Source organism: Halichoeres trimaculatus, unplaced genomic scaffold, assembly GCF_033239565.1.
Source record: "Halichoeres trimaculatus isolate MK-OKI-2021-1 unplaced genomic scaffold, fHalTri1.1 fHalTri1_scaffold_23, whole genome shotgun sequence".
Lineage (NCBI taxonomy): Eukaryota > Metazoa > Chordata > Actinopteri > Labriformes > Labridae > Halichoeres > Halichoeres trimaculatus.
Window position 1 is genome coordinate 21,121,780 of NW_027437201.1, and position 18,303 is coordinate 21,140,082.

The window sequence follows — 18,303 nt, forward strand, 5'->3', positions numbered from 1 at the left end:
GCAGGCCACCCCTCATCAGACAGTCATAGAAACACTGAAACCTTTGTCCACATTAACTCTCCATATCTGCGTGGTGCTGTTTTTGAGTCCTCAGCCTGAACCCTCTGCTATCAGCCCCCTGAGAGGGGAGTGACAGCTTTCTGAGCCATAACTTGTGTAACTGATATGAATTAGCATGAGTCATCCAGAAATGACACATCACTTTCCAAAAGTTTGTTTCAGAGGCCTCCCTCTGCGTCCTTAGCAACTTTTATTTCCCTGCTATCCAAACAGTTGATTTCCATCATCTTTGGATCGTTTGACGTGTAGAGCAAAAGTCACATGTGACAGTTCCAAGTTAATCGAGCGAAATCCCCTGAAGTCGTTATAAAAGTTGTTTCTATGCATTTTTTCGCAGGCATTTACCTGTCAGTCAGTCCAAGCAGGCTGAGCTCTGAGTGAGGGTCTGATCAGGTCTCATGGAGCGAATCCGGCTGGAACGGTCTCTGCCAATTAAGATTCACAAGTGCTCTGTGTCCAAGAACCACCTCACATCGATCCAGTTTAGAGCAGCAGCGTGTCGCCATCGTTGCTAACAGCTGCACCATGTACGTGCAGCACCCCATCGCTTACAGCAGCAACTGTGGGCTTCAGTTCGGCCTTTGGTTGTTATCATTTGTTTCCTTCACGAGCTGTTCTGCAGGCAGGGGTGATTGGACAAGCCTGTGTGAGCTTTTCACGTCCCGAAATGTTGGAGCATAAAATCTCTCTTTGTGTTGTGTGCATGCCAAATCACTGTATACACAGTATGTTCCATGTTCGTATCAACCTGGGGTGTAAAATAACCCTGGGGGGACTCCAAGTCTGTGTAGTTCATGAGGCAGTGAAGGAAAAACACGAGAACTCTGGGTGAAGTGAGTCATCTGTTATGATCAAAATCATTTAAGGTGTAATTTCTAGTAAAATAACTCAAGAAAACATAATTAATCCTGTCTTCACTGACTTTTCTTCCACCCTGCATTACACAAAGTGTGTGTTTGCAAGACAAACAATGACTTTCTGCTTTCGCTAGCAGAGGGCACAGATTAGGACTCAGCTGAGGGGGTTTCCTCAATCACAGACGGTTGGGAACCGACGGTTTGTATGACAGTATAATCATAAGGCTGTGACCTCCCAAAGGCATGCAGAGGTCATCCATGATTCACTCAGATAATGAGCCTCATCACTTAGGCTGTCACACGCTCTCCTCTGAGGCTGCGGCTGCATTCGGGGGTTACATGAGCCGTAATCCCATGCAACACTGACCACTGTGATGTATAACTGTAAGCAAATGAATGATTAGATACTTATTAAGCATAATATTACGCTTCTCTGGGATGTATAGGAGCTGTAGCAGGAGAGGAAAAGTCAAACACGGAGGATTAAATGGCTTTGGAGTCATACGTGCCACTTTTGGTTATATTTATTCATGTAAACACATTTCTCTGAACTGCTTGGACGATTTGCAGAAGAGATCACGAGGCACAGACCCAGCATGCATTGCAGATGGCTCTTTGGTGCTGTCTTTCAGAGGCAGTCGGGGCACAGAGCCACCTGTCCTGGTAGGTGAGCCCTGCAGGGACATAACCTGCGGTGTGACGGGTCAGAACCGGCACAGCTGAACAGCAGAGGCTCCTGCTGGAGGCCACAGTGTCGACCCCACGGGGTGTAGGAGGGGAAGATGTGGTTGGCTTCCTGCGCTGTGGTGGAGCAGCTTAACCCAAGTCTACAAGAAGAGTGAAGTCAGCGTGTTAATGGTGAAGTTATAATGTGCACAGAAGATTATTGTGGATGGGAGCATTTACTGCATATAGAGACCGTGCATCAACAGTCGACTTTAGAGTGACACGTTTTCTGTATCAATGCAAATAAATTTACAGAAATTTTCATGAAGAATTCTGCAGACAAATACCATAATTTAACAGATATTTCCTAAATTATTATGATCAAAAATCTTCAATATAGTGACAATGGAAAGACTTCTGCAGAAAAAAGAATTTCACAGCAAATTGATTTTAGTTGCGATGGCATTTTGTAACCGTGAGTGAGGAGGGATCACAGTGGATATGAGACCCAGCTGTGTAATCTTAATTAAACTGCATTTTAAAATTGACAAACATTGTTTAGCCCATCAACACATCTCGCTAATAAACACAAAACACACAGTAAAAGTCACAGTCAGCCCGTCCACGCCATTGAGCACGGACAGCCGGTCCATGCTGCAGAGCACAGACGGCCAGTCTGCACCTGTACAGCAGGGTCTCGTATCCACAGGGTTCCTTCCTCACTCACGGTTACAAGCTGTCACACAGTGATGTATCGGTTGTGAATGACGGGAGCTGGCTCCTGATTGGGCACCAATTGTTTTTTTGTTTTTTTTTTCAGGTTCCAATTTTTTTTATTTTTTTTTAATACCACAAGTGATTGGAGCCAAAAAAAATTTTCTGAAAGACTGAGAGAATAAGATAAACAATAAGGTAAAGTAATGAAATAAATAAAGACCTTACCACACAGTTAATCATTTTACATTGTTTAGTAGAAAGAAGCTAAAAGTTAAATTGTAAACAGTAGCACGTTTGTTTTTGCATTCTATAATATTTTTTTCACCACCCTGTAGAGTGAGTGAATAAAGGCAACGTATATAAATCTCAATCTAAAAGAAAAAATGCCTTTTTTTATCAATAATTAATTTTGCATACAATTTCACATTATTGTTGGTAATTAATTTAAGCCATAAAAAAACTGAAGAGCCATTTGGAAGCCAAAAGAGCTGGCCCACTAAAAAGAGCCGCAATTCCCATCATTAACTGTTACACTAAATATCAGGAAAACAGGACATTTCAGACCCACACTGATCGAGGACAAAGTGACCAGTGACACACGAGAAAGTAGAAAGTGTTTCCAGGAGAAGAGCAGTGAGTCCGGCTTTAAAGGTTTTTTTGGTTTTTAAAATCTGTCATTGACCAAAAAACGGTTCATTCTTAAAGCGTAACTATTATCACAACCGTGAGTGAGGAGGAAAAAGTGTGCAGCTACATATGCTACATAAAACTACCTGCAGTTTCCAGTTAAAAACATTACATTGTTGGTATAGACATAAAACCTTTCAAAACAAGCTACAAAAAAAGCAGAAAAGATAAATTTTACGGATGATTTCTGTAATTTTACGGTTTTGTATACTATTTTGGAGGATAAGGGTTCTCAACTATAAAATTAAGATTTTTTTTTTACAGTGTATCTTTTTATACAGTCTGTTAGAGGTTTAATAACCAAGGAGAAACCAGAGCTCATTTCCCTCTGTGTGTGTTCATACCTGGTAAATGCTGCAGGTGTGTTCAGGTGGTGAAACAAAGCAGGCTCACACACATGGGAGGAACGATGACACACACTCTGGCATGACTGACCCAGAGGACCCAGGTGGATCCTCAGAGCGTTTTCTGGAGGCCAGGTCGGAGCTGATTTGGTGCAAAAGTTCTGGCGAGGGTTGAAAAAGCGTAGTGAGAAAATATCAGCATAACCTTAAGTTTTTAGGAGTCTGTGCTCCTTTAGCACACTCTTTAGCACAGATCAAAGTCTCCACCTGGTGAGTGATATAACTGTTGACTCTCTCTAACATCCCTTCACACCTGAACTCTTGGGGAATGAAGGGCTTTACCTGTAGAAACAGACACATATCCATTTAAACCCTTTGAATACAGCACGACTGCTTTTCTCTGATTCTTGTATCACCTACCTCTGAGCGCAGAATGGCTCTGACTGTCTCTTGAACATCCGTCTTGTTGGTCACATCCACAGTCCACACGTGGGGTTTACCGATGAAGGTTTCAGCGTAAGGATGCTGAGAGGAGATCTGTGGAGCAAAATTCATCACAGATTTAGTTTTATCTCATTTTTAAGTGTGTTCCAGGCTGACTTCATGTACCTGTCTTGTGGTGGGCTTTCCCTTGTAGAAGTCGCTGTTATCTGAGGCGTGTGGAGGGTTAAATCTTGGCTGAAGGAACACACAGCCCAGAGCAATCGCCTCGATAGGAGCTGGACCCTCATACGGGAATCCAAGACCTACTAACACCTGAGAGGAGAGGAGTCATCATTAGCTGTAAACAAGAAGAACAGGCAGAATTAGCATCAAAACAAGGGATTCACGTCCTTTAATTCACCTTGGCTCTGCGGAGAAGTCTCAAGAAGTCTTCTTGAGTCAGCAGGCCGTGGTTTTTAACAAATCTAGGCAGATTCGGGGCAGGCTGGTAGACTGTTGCATGGGTCTCCAGTTCTTCACTGACAAGCCTCACAAACTCAGATTTCCCCTGTAATGAGCATACAGACGCAAATTATTCACAATCTACACACACAGATAGAGTTTACACATTTTATTTATCAGACCTGCCACATGTAGTCCTGTTTGCCGTAGACGACAGCAATCCTTTCTTTCCCGTAGGTTTCAGGCTCCAGCTCTTCTTCTCTCGATTCTTTACTTGTTGCTTCCTCACTCGCAAAACCCAGGAAAGAGTTATCAGGGGTATGAGCTGGAGATGATGCAAGAAAACAGAACAAAAGATGAATAAATGTAAATGTACCCAAGCTAGCAAGAAAGGCTAGTTTTCATTAGCAGTCCCTTTGCCAGAAGTTATTTGGCAACATAGAGAAAATACGACAGTGTGTTTCAGAATATGGTTTAAAAATACAGGTTAGGAACAAATAAAAAAATTAATTAAAAAAAAACAAACTGAAAAAATAAAAACAATAATATTATTAAAGTTTCATGCCAGTTTTGCCTCCACTGTCAAGGTTTCATCCCTTTATAATGTGTCTGTTACACATTCCATTTTCCCGCCTTCAGTGAGTCACATGACCAGCTGCTCGGAATTATCAGTCAGTGTGACATCATCACCAACTGCTGCCCTCTCAGGAGTAAAATTGACTGACATTCTGAAACTTCTCCTCCTAGTTGCCACAATTTTGACCAAACCTGTCAAAAAATAAGATAGTTTTGCAGTAAATTTTGTCAGGAATCCATCCATGACATTTTTAAAGCTGTACCACTTCTATTTTTTTTTGTGTAGAGGCCTAACTGCCGCAGCTTGTGTGGCGCCGGATCCTCCTCTCCCAGTCATTCTAATAGGGGAAGCTGAAAAGGCTTTTTTGGGGGTCACCAACTTTGAGGGCTGGTCATTCGAAAACAATTTGAGACAAAACAAATTCCTACATAGATTTTGTAAAGCAGGGTTCATTTTGTCATCCAAGCAAATTTCAAGCCAATACCATTTACGGCCTGGGAGGAGATAACTTTTGTTTCTGACCAAAAATTTCGCCAAATTTTATTTTGAAAGGCCAATTGCTGGCTTCCTGTTTGAGACAGGTCAGGGGTGTCTGAACAAAAATTGTGTGTCTTAATGAGACAAAAATTTTGATGGTGGTTTGATCTCTCTGCACCATTCCTACTACCACTGGGAGCCGTTTTAGTGTGCCTAGGTGGCGCTAGAGAGCACATTTAGGTATATTGGGATAAATTCTTTAATTATATCAATTTTTTTTTTTGTTGCCAAATCTGAGGTGTGTGCTGCAAAGAAACAGTTCCTAAAAGTTTCTATACTCTGATACTAATTTGACAGAAACTTGCCTAAAGCAGCTAATAGAAACAGTGGGAAAACACTAGTTTAAGACAGGTTTTATTGATGAACTGAAAATATTTCACATTAAAAATCTGCAAGTGAGTCAGATCTTGCTGTGCTTTATAAAACAACACTTAAAGGAAATGAAAAATCTTGCTTTAAGAGTGTGTTTGGATAGGCAGCTGCCACCCTGCTGCCCTCTGACACGCCACAGAGGGTGTGAAAGATGAGTATTTACTCTATGAGGAATGTGCCGGTAAAGGTGTTCATGTGTAGCATTTCTGTGTGTGTGTATATCTGCCCTCACTGACCCTCAGAGCAGCACTGATTTTCCTCTTTCCTCCTCTTTAGACTCATTTGTCATCACGTGTCTCCTACACCTGTCTGCGTTCATCCATCAGATTCAGAGAGATATGCAAAGGTGAGCTGATTCTGTGACCGTCTCACGTTATCTGACGGTAAACTCTCTTCCATGGTTGAAGCAGCTCGTCTTTTAATCGCGTATCCCCTTCTCCTCCACTTCCAAACAGAAGCACAAACAACCCGCCCGCTCTTTTCTCAAGCTTCTCTTTGTCCTCTCTGCTCCATCAGCTAACAGCCCGTGCTCTCCCCGCTCTCAGCAGGACAAATAAACAGAGACCCAGGCTGAGGTATGAAGGGTGGCTCTGGGCCCAGCGTGTCCAGCTTGCCTCCATCCCCCAGCAGCGTGGAGGAGATGACAGGAAGAGGTGTTGCAATGAAGTCCTGTCTGGGCACCGAGTTCATATAACCTCAGCAATTAATCGTGTCACGGTGAAGACGCTTAACGAAGTGTGTGTAGAGGATCAGTTCTGCAGCAGCCAGATATAATGGTGTGTAAATGTGAATATGAAACATTAAATGTCACAGATACGGTTTGCTTACATACTGACGCACATGTTTGCATGATTACAGCTGTTAGATAAAAGTACATGACTTACGAAACATGGTCATGTACTGCAGAGGCTGCAGACTCCAGCTGCCCCACAGCGTTTTATATCCACGGCTGCGTGCGTAACTCCCCAGGTTGAAGGCTGGTTCAGTGCCGAAAGAGTCAAGGATCCTGAAACGACACCTGCAGAAAACGTTTGGTACATCCACATGGTTTAGCAAACTTCATGTTAAGTCAAGTCAAAGTTCATTTGTAGAGCATGTTTAAAAACAACTTCGGTTCACCAAAGTGCTGTACGGGGGTTCAAAATAATCTCTTAAACACTATATATTAAAAACACAGTTATGATAAAAAAACAATCATAAAAATAGAAACTGTAAAAATAAATTAAAAAAAATATATCTATAAATAAAATAAATAATTTAATAGTAAATAAAAAAAATAAAAAGATATAATTAATTAAAATAAGTAAATGTATAATTAATTGAAATAAATAAATAAATAAATATTTTAAATAAATAAATAAATAATCTAAATATGTAAATAAATAAGATGTAAAAAAATAAATATGAATAATTTAAATAAATAAATAAATAAAATACATAAATAAATCAATAAAAAAAGATATTAAAAGAAGTATAAATAATTAAAATTCATTAATTAATAAACAAACACACAAAAAAAATAAAAGAAAATAAAACGTCATAAGGAAAGAAAGCTAGAAAAGGAACTTCATACTGGTAGTGCAGGAAAGCCAGTCCCATGGCACCCTGAAGATGAGCAAGGCCATGGTAGTCGGTGTAGATGAGGTCAAAGGTCAGGGGTCTCTGGATGGGACAGCTTCCTCTACCTGGAGCTGCTCCGATCAGGCTGGACCAATCAGAGGAAACACACACCAGCAGAACTGTCACCACAGGATGGAGCTGTGTGGATGTAGATGTGAGTATGGTGGGGCAGTGATAGCTACCTGTGGAGGTGATGCTGTGAGGTGCTGAAGGTGAGGTTGTGACCCAGGATCGTCAGACAGGCGCTGAGGTCAGCCCACTGGACCAGCTCCCCAAGAGGACCTCCCCTGTTCACCATGGTCTCAAAACGCTGACCAACACTACCGGCGAGGGCGCCGGGATAAAGCAACACCTGGAGGATGGGAAGTGGAGTCTTAGAAAATTTACTTTTCATGTTATTTACAGCAAGAACGGCTACCTATTATCACATGGCTGTAAGTTATTAGTGTCTCCTTTGATTTGGTGTGGTCACATTTGACTTTTATTTCATTAGATTTCATCATTGTTTTGTTTTACACATTTAAAACCCACAGTATAAACACAACCATCTATGACAGGCTGTTTGGAGGATCATGTTTTGTGCTCTCAGGGTGAGTTTGCTGGTTTTACCCTCAGCTGGTTCGTCTGTGTCCTGTTTCTGCTCTGCCTCATCTTCACTCCTGCCTGTACCCATTGATCAGACATCCTCTGCACTCTGGTCCGGATGAAGTCCACAGCAGGTCCGCTGGTGTTACTGATCACCTCAAACAGAGGTGTCAGAGATGTTCGTACCTCAGCCTGAAGGAGACGCAATAAATTAGTGCGAAAATCAACTGGATCATGAGCTCGTTAATCCTTCTTCATCCATCGTGCAGTGACAGAGGTGATGTGGGTGTACCTTCGCTGTGTTGTTGTGGGGTTTCTGGTGCCATGGGGGCACAGAGTTGTTTCTTCCTGGATGAGGAGGACAGAAATCTTCTGTTTGGCTGAGGTAGTTCAGAATGGAGCAGGTTGTACCATCCACGCCATAAAAGGCGTAACACGGATCAGCCTGCCAGCGGGCATGCAGGAACTGAGGGGGGAGCACATGAAGAAACATCACAACAGTATACAGTTTTCATTAAAGGTAGAGTCTGCAGGATTTTTCTAAGAAATAAAACATCAACTTTTACAGGTATAATCCTGCTCAATTGTCTCCTGTGGGCCCCTACACATGTGTGTCAGTGTCAGCGTCTGCCTCAACCCCCACCTCTGCCTGGATGTTGATGTTTTAGTTGTATCTGGACGTTTCTGGGCAGCCAATCACAGCGCGCCCAGTGGGCAAGTGACTTTGCGTGTTGATTAGCGAGTGGAAGAAGCTAATTAGAGCAGCTATGGTAGCAACAGCAATGATTACGATCTCCAGGGAGGGAGAGAAGAGTTTTAAAGTGACTCCACCAGCCTCATCAAATGTTTATGATAAAGCTTTAGCTCAGGTTCAGCATCATCTTTACTTAAATACTATAATGTAGTAAAAAAAAGAGCTTTATCTCACTTTGTGAATTTAGAAATAAAACATCTTGGAGCGCAGACAGCCTAGTGGTTCAAGACACGCTCCATGAGGTCGCCCTTGCGCAGGTGCCCCAGCTTGTGGCCTCTTTCCTGCATGTTACTCCCTTTTCTTACCCTGTTTCCTGCTCTATCCATTGTCCTCTCTACTATCCATTTAAAGACATAAAAGCCCAAAAAATAACTTAAAAAAAAAGAAAGAAAAAAGCCACTTTAGTACCACTTGATGTCATATAGCTTCTAAAAAGCTCCAAAAAATCCTAAAATCAAAGGTAGAGCCTGCAGGATTTTCCTAAAAAGTAAAATGTCCTGCTCAGTCGTCTCCTCTGGGCCTCTAAACATGTGTCAGTGTCTGTATCAGCCTCAACCCCTCTCCTCTGCCTGGATGTTGACGCATCCTTGTGACTGTGAGGGAGTGGAAAAGTACCGGATTTTCCATGCTGGATTTGAACACAGCATTGCAAGTTTATATAGTGAGAAATAAAAATGTTAAATTGAAAAAATTTGAGATTTTACTGTCAAAAAAACAATATTTATTACCACATAAACACACAGATGAACCAAAAGTTGGTACGGTTGACTACTGATACCAGTTGCCAGGTACCAGGCATCGGTAATGTGAAAGGTACCCATCCCTAGCATAGAGTAATGCTGGCTATCTCAGCCAATCACAGCGCACCCAGAGCGCAAGTGACGTTTGATTAGTAAGCAGAAGTAAGTAGTAAGTTTTTTCCTAAACGAGGGTGAAGCTTGGCTCGACTTTCACTCACTTATAGGAAGTTGGAGAGTGACGCAAGTTAGCTTTCTGCTAACCAGGTATGTGTCAAATACCTGTGCTAGCTTGTGCTAACATGCAAAATCAGGTGGGCTAGAGAGTGTGTTCAAGTAGTCACGGTTGGAGGCTGTGGGTCGAAGGAGGAGGCTGTTTGAATGTTGTGATAACTAACAAGTCACCAAAACTCCTGCAGACACAACCTTGGAGATCTATTCTGAAGAGAAAGCTGTTTTACATTAAAGAACACAGTTTTATTTCTTTGTTTCTTGTACTTTTTAAACTGGTAAAGCTCCATAATGACACTACCAAGCACTTACATAAAAACAGTAATGATAAGTCTCCGTAATGACCCCGTACTTTGGGGTTAAGTCGCTCATGCTGAAGTGATGAGGTCTGGCTCAGCTGAACAAGAATCTGCTGTAATTCTCTTTATTCTAAATGATATTTTTACAATCAGCTCAAACCTCCTCGTAAACTTTAACCACATAATAAACTTAAAGTCGACAGAGCACACACGCTAACGCGTATAGTCACCTTGACTTTCTCTGCACACAGTGGATACCCAGGATCCTTTGGCACCTCGCACTCCTCGCTGGGCCCTGTGGGTAACACATGAACCATCACACACTATTTCAAACACATCATTACACACAGACTCAGGTGTTGGTAACAAAAAGGTGCATTGTGGAGCTAACTCGGCGCAGGTGATGAAGAACAGAGGATAATAACTTTGATATACAGCCTCTCTGCAGCCATCAGCACCATGTACAGAGCTGCTGTGTGTGTGTGCAGACATTAGAGTAAAGGCAGTGTGTTCTCAGAGGGCCCCTTCCCGTAAGGCCCCCCCATACCTTCTGCAGCCAATGTCAATCAAGAGGAATGAACACACACGCTCACACACACCTGACCCACCTGCCTCCTACCAAACGCAGCCCTTTTTACAATGCGAGGCTGTGCCAAAACACACAGCCCTAAACTTTGTAAAACAACCTCATAAAGAGGAAAAAACGATAAGAAAACCTAAAGGCATAGCTGAGGTGTGAAGGCTTAAAAACAGTGATACGCTGTTAGGGAACGAAGAAAAAAGAGCTCCTGCTGCAAAAACATAAGTAGACGGGCTGGTGAAAGGACTCGTGGGTAATTCGGTTGTGTTTTATGGGTGTGAGGTAACGTGAGAAGACGAGGGGAAGGGGCGAACAGGCTGGTGACAAGGAAGTGTGTTTGTGTGTGCGTGGGTGGCACGTTTGTACAAATTATAAGTGAGTGCATGCTGACATCTGCATGTTACAGCATCTGTGTAGCCTGGAGAACACACACATTAATACACACACACACACACACGCATAAACACACACACTTAGGTGCATAACCCGACTCTCACCTGACACCTCTCAGGAGGGTCGTATTGTAGACATAAACTTTCTCTCCTCTCCGAGGCCAGATGATCCACACCAGCTCTGAGGGACTCGTTAAACTTCCATTCAAGGACTTCATCCCCCATAACCACCTGCACCCACTGCCCTTCAACCCCCCCAGTTCACACCCTCCATTATCACAGCTTGTTAACTTAACTGTGTGGGTAACCTCTTTTGAAGCTCTGAACCGTGTATTTGGCTCCGAGTGTCACCCTGCTGCAGCAGTACACCACAGACTAGCTTTAGCATTATTGGCTAATTACTGCAGCGGGAAACAGGAAGGAGAGAGACAAAGTGTTTGTTTTACTCAACTGGTTTAAATCTTAACTGAAGGACAGAGACTATTTTGTGTCTAACTGTACATATGAGCAGACAGAAATAACACGTGGAGTCCCCCAAGGCTCCATCCTGGGGCCTCTTCTGTTTAACATCTATACGCTCCCACAGGCTCAGATTATAGAAAATAACCAGTGGTGGCATAAACAAAGTCCAAATACTCTGATATTGTACTTAAGTAGATTTTTCAGTGGATTCAGCTACATAAGCATATTTAGATAAATACTTATCTTATATATTATCTCACAAAGACAGTAATAATATCATTATTTGGTAAGTTACTGATGTATTATTATAATTATTATTATTATTATTATTATTATTATTATTATTATTATTATTATTATTATTATTATTATTTTTATTGTTATTCTTCTTCTTCTTCTTCTTCTTCTTCTTCTTCTTCTTATTATTATTATTATTATTATTATTATTATTATTATTATTATTATTATTATTATTATTATCATTATTATTATTATTATTATTGTCTGTAATATTTTTTTTTCTTCTCTTCTATATTATTACTTTTTTAATTTATATATTTTTATTTCTTCATCACTATTGGGTCACAACCTCTCTGTAATGTTTTGCACAAAATAATAATAATAATAATAAAAATAATAATAATAATAATAATAATAATAATAATTATAATAATAATAATAAAAGTAGATTTTTCAGGTACTTTTTACATTAAATTTTTTTTATTTCTGATGATTTTTTTGCCTTTACTCAGTCACATTTTCAACATAAATATTGGTACTTCCTATTCCTTACATTTCCCCAAAAAGTTTGTTACTTTATATAAACTATATTTAGTAGTAGCACTGTTTACTTTACTTTATACAATACATAAGGTATAATGCAACAAAATTGTTCATTGAATAAAAAATATTTTATTTTATGTCCTTTACATGAATATCTAATTCTGTGGCATTTTCTCCTTTTAGACTCAAATGATACATAAATAAGTAAAAAAAAAAAAGATAAATAAATAAATAAAAACCTGACCTTGTTATACACTACTGTATACAGGCATTTAAACTTAAAATAATATAATAAAAAAATAAAAATATTTAGACTCATTACAGTAGTTTTACTTTCTTTTCATTAGTCATCCAAGTTTTGATAAGACACTTGAGCTTGCTTGTCTTTCATATTTGCCTGGTTGCAGGTAAGCCTCTGTTTTGATTTTGTTGTAGCGCACACATGCCATTTTATTGGCGAGCTGATCTCAGTATTTTACACTGCTGTAAAGCGCTTTGAATGGCCTTGCTGAAATGTGCAATATAAATAAACTTGCCTTGCCTCATATATCAAGTATATTAAAGCTTATAACAACTGGAACAAACCACAAAACTTGCAGCAAAGTGTGGCTGGGAGTTCATCCAGCAACAACTGTGACAAGTCTGTGGTGCCTCATATCTACAGCATCAGGTCTGGAAATCCTTTATCTCTGAAATCTTAAAAAGAAATTCATCTCCTTCAACTTGTTTCTCCGTTATAGAAAGGAGAGAGTCCAGTCTTCACCTGTGTGTGGTCTGAGCTGCTCATGTGCTGTTGGAGTCTGGCGGTGATGATGGTGCTGGCTGAGCTGGTCCAGCCTCTGTGACACGCTCCTCAGTTGCCGCTCCACCAGGCGAGCCAAGCCTCGCTGATCCTGTCTGAAGCTGGAAACAAAGAGAAGTTAGCACAAACCAGTGCTGCAAACTATCTCTGTCTCTTCGTATTTCTGATGGAGCTACCTCTGCAGCAGCAGACTGAGGTCATCTCTGGTCAGCTGGGTGAAGTCTCGCTCTCTGCTCAGTCTCTGGACCTGGGTACTCAGAGCCTCCAGGCGGAGAGCCAGCCTGCGTAAGCCAAGACCTCGCTGACCTATGACAGAGTTGAAACAGCATAATGTCTCTAAATGTTGTCTCTAAAAAGGCCTTTATAACAACATCCTTCTTTAAAGAAAGTAAATTTAAGAATTAAAAGTTGCCACCTCCACTGTCAAGGTTTCATCCCTTTATAATGTGTGTGTTACATATTCCATTTTCCCGCCTTAAGTGAGTCACATGACCAGCTGCGCGGAACTCTCAATAAGTGTGACATCATCACCAACTGCTGCCCTCTCAGCAGTGAAATTGACTGAAGCTTTGAAACGTCTCCTTATAGATGCCACAATTACTACCTAATCTATCAAAAAATGACATATGCTTGCGGTAAATTTTGTCAGGAATTCATCCATGTCGTTTTTAAAGCTGTACCACTTTTAATTTTTTTTTTGTAGAGGCCTAACTGCCGCAGCTTGTGTGGAGCTGTATCCACATCTCCCATTCATTCTAATAGGGGGAGCTGAAAGGGCGTCTTTGGGATTCACCGACTTTGAGGGCTTGTCATTTGAAAACCATTTGAGACAAAACAAATTCCTACACAGATTTTGTAAAGCAGGTTTCATTGTGTCATCTGAGCAAATTTCAAGCCAATAACATTTACGGCCTGGGAGAAGATAACTTTTGTTTCTGGCCAAGGAAATGCAAATTACCAGCTTCCTTTTTGAGATAGGCCAGGGGTGTCTGCATAATTTTTTTGTGACTCGATAAGACAAACATTTTGATGTTGGTTTGATCTCTCTACAATATTCATTCTGCCATTGAGAGCCATTTATGTGCGCCTAGGTGGTGCTAGAGAGCAGATTTTGGTGTAATGGGGGGTCAATTTTTATATTATAGCACATTTTTGGCCCAGTCTAAGGGGAAAGTGCAGAGTTTTGAGCACCTTTAGGGGGTCAAATTACAGCTCAAAGACCACAAAATACTAAAGTGTCATCTCCCTTAGTGCGAGGACCTTAATGAATTGATTTGGTCCTGTGCTGGATTTTTACAGAAACTGCTTGAAAACTGAGGATTTGTTGATAAATTTGAGCTGGATTAAAAGCTGACTAACCACTTCCCCCATGTGGCATATTTTCCAATACAAGCAGCTTCTCTCTGTACACAGCCCGCGGTGGGTCCATCCAAGTACACAGCAATTGCGGCCCTGTGGCTGAGATGCACCAGTGGGTTACATTGTCTGCTAAAACAATTTTCCTACAATTTGAGGCAGAATGGTTTGGGATGTTTGGATAAAAAAGTAATTTTCTATGATTATGTTTTGAAACCGATTCATCTGAAGCCACAAATTCAGAGTCTTACACGAAGAGTTACTGCGTCTGATAATCAACCCCCAAAAGGTGGATGGCTTCTAAGACCAGGAAGTAAAGTTCCAGCATCAGTTGACTTGATGAATTGGTTTTGATGGTTATGTGCTGAATTAAGAGACTTTGGATGAAGAAACTAACCAAAAATGTATATATAAATCTCGGTTTAAGATCTGTTTTTAAGGCGTGGATAAAATGTGCTTCGATTTGCTGTTTAGGATACATTTCATATATTAAATTAAGATAAATACAAAGCCCCAAATTCCTTACAGAAGCATCAAATAGACCACAGGAGGTTAATTAGAGATTTCTAAAACCACCGCAGCACAAACTGAAGCTCTCTGAGTTTGTTTTCGAGTGACTCAAAGGTCAAAAATTCTGTGTGTTGTGTTGGATGCCAAAGTATGCTAATTTATTCTTTGGCTGCCTGAGAAAAGAACGCTGATTTTACAGGAAAAACATACTCTGGAGGAGACTGTTGACAACATTTGGCCTATCATATGTAAACAAGGGAAAAGCTTTTGCCCAAACAGGCCTGTCTGCTGCCTTCTTACAAACCCTCCTTTAAAGAAACAGTTTAGCCGGACAATTGAAAGAGACAAGGTAATAACTGGGCCACAGACCACAACTGTCAGACCCACCACACACTGTGTAGAAAACTTCACCTAACACTGGAAGAGGGTTAACTGGGACAAAAATAAACAACCTTTCTGCTCTTTGCTCCAAAATAAAGCTCGGTGTGAGGAAATCCCATTCGAATGAGATTTGTGTGCTGACAAATTGTGTTTGTTTTAAGTTTCTTTTGTGTGATTTGGTCATGAGCTGTGGTCCTCAGACCTCCTCATGTGTGAGTCAAAGAATCTTTGTTGCCGTTGCTGTTGTTGTTAAAATACTTTTGGCTTATTTCTTCTAAATATCCTGACTTCACAGTGTGTGTGTGTGTGTGTGTGTGTGTGTGTGTGTGTGTGTGTGTGTGTGTGTGTGTGTGTGTGTGTGTGTGTGTGTGTGTGTGTGTGTGTGTGTGTGTGTATGTTACCTTGTTCTTCAGGTGATCTTCCAGCAGCTTCCCCCCTGGTCATCTCCACGGGCACCCAGAGGCTCTGCAGCAGGAGCGTCAGCACAGACAGGCAGAGGCAGAGCACCAGGCATCCACTAGAGGGAGCAATCCACAGAGAAACTGCATGAACAACACAGAGCACAGGTTCCTTTTGGGAGTACACTTGGAAATAATAAAGTACAAAAACAAAAGTGAGGTCTGAATTGCTTGTAACAAGTAAACAAAAAAATCTGCCAAAAGAAGAAGAGAATAATTTCTTGGTTTAAGACAAAATTCTAGTTTCAAGCAAATTTTTTTGTTCCATGAGCAGATTTTTTTTTATTTTTTTTCCAAGTGATTCAGACCTCATCTTGTCTTTAAATGACTTAAAACAAGACATTTTTCGGGACTGATCAGGTGAATGTATGTCATATCAAGTATAATCAGACAATTTTTACTTTAAACAAAACCACTTGATAAGATTTTAGTTTTTGCATAGTGGTAGGGTCAGAAAACCCCGATCAGGGTGTTGCAAAATGCTTCCTGAAAATAATGAGTGTTTTCCATGAATATTTTATCTATTAATTTTAAGGTTAAAGCAAAAATATTTCAACATTTCAGTATTGAAATATGTATATAATACAAATAATTTTAGAATATTTTATTTAATTATTTTGTTTGGGGTTTTTTTTCCTTTTTTTATCATTATTTGGCTTCCTTAAATTTTCAGTTATTTATTATGTTGTGCAAACAAAAATCTTGCTCTAATTAGGAATTCCGGTACTATTGCATATTTGAAATAATTAAATTAAATTAAATTAAATTAAATTAAATTAAATTAAATTAAATTAAATTTTAAATTTCAATTAAATTTAAATTTAAATTAAACTTAATCTAAATTGATTTATATTAATTTGAAATTAAATTTAATTTCAAATTAAAATTAATTTGAAATTAAATTAAAATTAAATTAAAATTAAATTAAAATTAAATCAAATTAAATTTAAATTAAATTAAAATTAAATCAATATTAAATCAATATTAAATTAAAATTAAATCAATAATAAATAAATTAAAATAAATTGATAAATTAAAAATAAATGAATGAAAAGTTTTGGAGCCCCTGCTTTACAGCATCATCCTGTTTAACATGATAAAAGATGTAGGGAATTTATCTTCTTTTATTTTATTGATTTTTTCCTCCTAAGGGTCACAACTGGAGCTTGTTCTGTTTTTGGGCCTGCTCATGAGCTCTGAGCCTCAATTTAAAGGACCAGAGGGAGCAGTTTCTCCACCCTTACTTTCATCAGCACAATAAAGTCTACAACCCTTATCCAAAGAAACACAGAGAGAGGCCAAGCTTCAATCTCTGCGTGGACAGTTTCAGGCTCTGCTGGCTCGTATGAAGCTAAAAATTTAGAGGTGTGATCGGGGACTTTGGTTGAGCTTTGTACCTGCGCGGCCTCAGAGCAACATGCATGGTCCTCAGTTTGCAGGATGGTGGGTCTCACTGTCAAAACATTGCAGTTATAAATGAATGTAGCATGCTCAGAAATAATTAAAGTTAAAGGGGTAAGAATGCAAATAAATCATAATTCATATAAACACATTTCCTCCACTCTCATAAGCAGGTTAAGACACCATCAGAGCAAGAAATAAAACATTATGCAAGCATGTTAAGCCATGAGGGTAAACACGTTGATCAAACAGAAAGATGAACTGATCCCTACAACAGAACTGTTGACGTGAGCATCATTGTTAGGCAGACACAAGGATGTCAGCACCCTCTCATAACACATGGGTTTAAACACACACACAAACACAAACACATCCTCACCTCTTTGGGTCTCCATCCCAGCCCCCTGGCAGCCATCGGCCCGCTTCTAAAACACACACGCCTTTAAAAAAAGAAATAAAGTGGGATCTGGAAAGAGACCTTGCCTCCTTTTTTGTCTCTTTATCGCTTTCTTTCCCTCCTCCTCTGGCCGGGCCTTTTCTCCGTCTCAGGGCCTATGGGTAGGCATCCTGCCGTTGTCAAGGTAACCTGACTCCCCTTAAAAGAAAACAATACCCAGAGTGCTACTTAGGCCTTTCACACACACAATGGAGCCCACGCTATTGGGTGACACAGTTTCTCTTTAGTCTCGCTGGCTAGACTTAAGCCGTGGTTGTGAAGTGATCCTCGAGCTAAGAGCTCATTTAAAAAACTCAAATGGTTTAAACCTTTGGCACAGATCTGGCACGGTGCTCACAAAAGGCAGAACAAGCTTAACAACACAGAAAGAGGAAAGAAAGAGGGAACATACCCTGTGGAAACTTCATAAATAACAGTTAGGAGAAATGACGTTAAGCTGTAACTCTGACGTGGCGTGTCTCAGTCGTCAGATAAATCAGTCAGACAAGAATTCAGGCTGGTTGTTTTTCTTAGAGATCTTAGTTTAGTTCAGTGAAAGAGAGAAATGTTTGACAGAAATTGTGCCAATTTAAAAATACATTAAATATGTCTCAATTTTGAAAGTAACTTATATTTTTTAACTTTTCTGCTTTTTAGTTTTGCCAGAACACTCGATTAAGTGAAGCATTTCCAGGAAACTGCGCTTCAGTCAAAAGGTCTTAAAACCACAGTAAAGCAAAAATTCAGCAAATCTACAGTAAATTCAGTTAAAAAAAAAAGGATGAGTGGATTAAATCACCCCTCCTTTGAACTC

At 40.0% G+C, this 18,303-nt stretch overlaps 1 protein-coding gene across 5 annotated transcripts in view; it reads right to left on the reverse strand.

Moving 5' to 3' along the window:
- Positions 1-18,303, reverse strand: part of LOC141785338 (alpha-1,6-mannosylglycoprotein 6-beta-N-acetylglucosaminyltransferase B-like) — a 22,920-nt gene continuing 4,617 nt past the window's right edge. Inside the window, exons 3-20 of one of the 5 annotated variants that reach the window (XM_074663610.1) lie at positions 17,433-17,478; positions 17,050-17,105; positions 15,596-15,711; positions 13,124-13,253; positions 12,909-13,048; positions 10,159-10,223; positions 8,200-8,373; positions 7,932-8,099; positions 7,505-7,674; positions 7,276-7,407; positions 6,587-6,720; positions 4,399-4,541; positions 4,176-4,322; positions 3,941-4,087; positions 3,752-3,868; positions 3,599-3,673; positions 3,332-3,492; positions 1-1,744 (exon numbers count right to left, since the gene is read on the reverse strand). In XM_074663610.1, coding sequence (XP_074519711.1) covers positions 1,546-1,744; positions 3,332-3,492; positions 3,599-3,673; positions 3,752-3,868; positions 3,941-4,087; positions 4,176-4,322; positions 4,399-4,541; positions 6,587-6,720; positions 7,276-7,407; positions 7,505-7,674; positions 7,932-8,099; positions 8,200-8,373; positions 10,159-10,223; positions 12,909-13,048; positions 13,124-13,253; positions 15,596-15,711; positions 17,050-17,075 — 2,244 coding nt within the window. In that variant the 5' untranslated portion in view covers positions 17,076-17,105; positions 17,433-17,478 and the 3' untranslated portion in view covers positions 1-1,545. Of the gene's footprint in view, positions 1,745-3,331; positions 3,493-3,598; positions 3,674-3,751; positions 3,869-3,940; positions 4,088-4,175; positions 4,323-4,398; positions 4,542-6,586; positions 6,721-7,275; positions 7,408-7,504; positions 7,675-7,931; positions 8,100-8,199; positions 8,374-10,158; positions 10,224-12,908; positions 13,049-13,123; positions 13,254-15,595; positions 15,712-17,049; positions 17,106-17,432; positions 17,826-18,303 lie in introns of those variants that run through there. The other 4 variants (XM_074663608.1, XM_074663609.1, XM_074663611.1 and 1 more) reach the window with 4 other exon arrangements.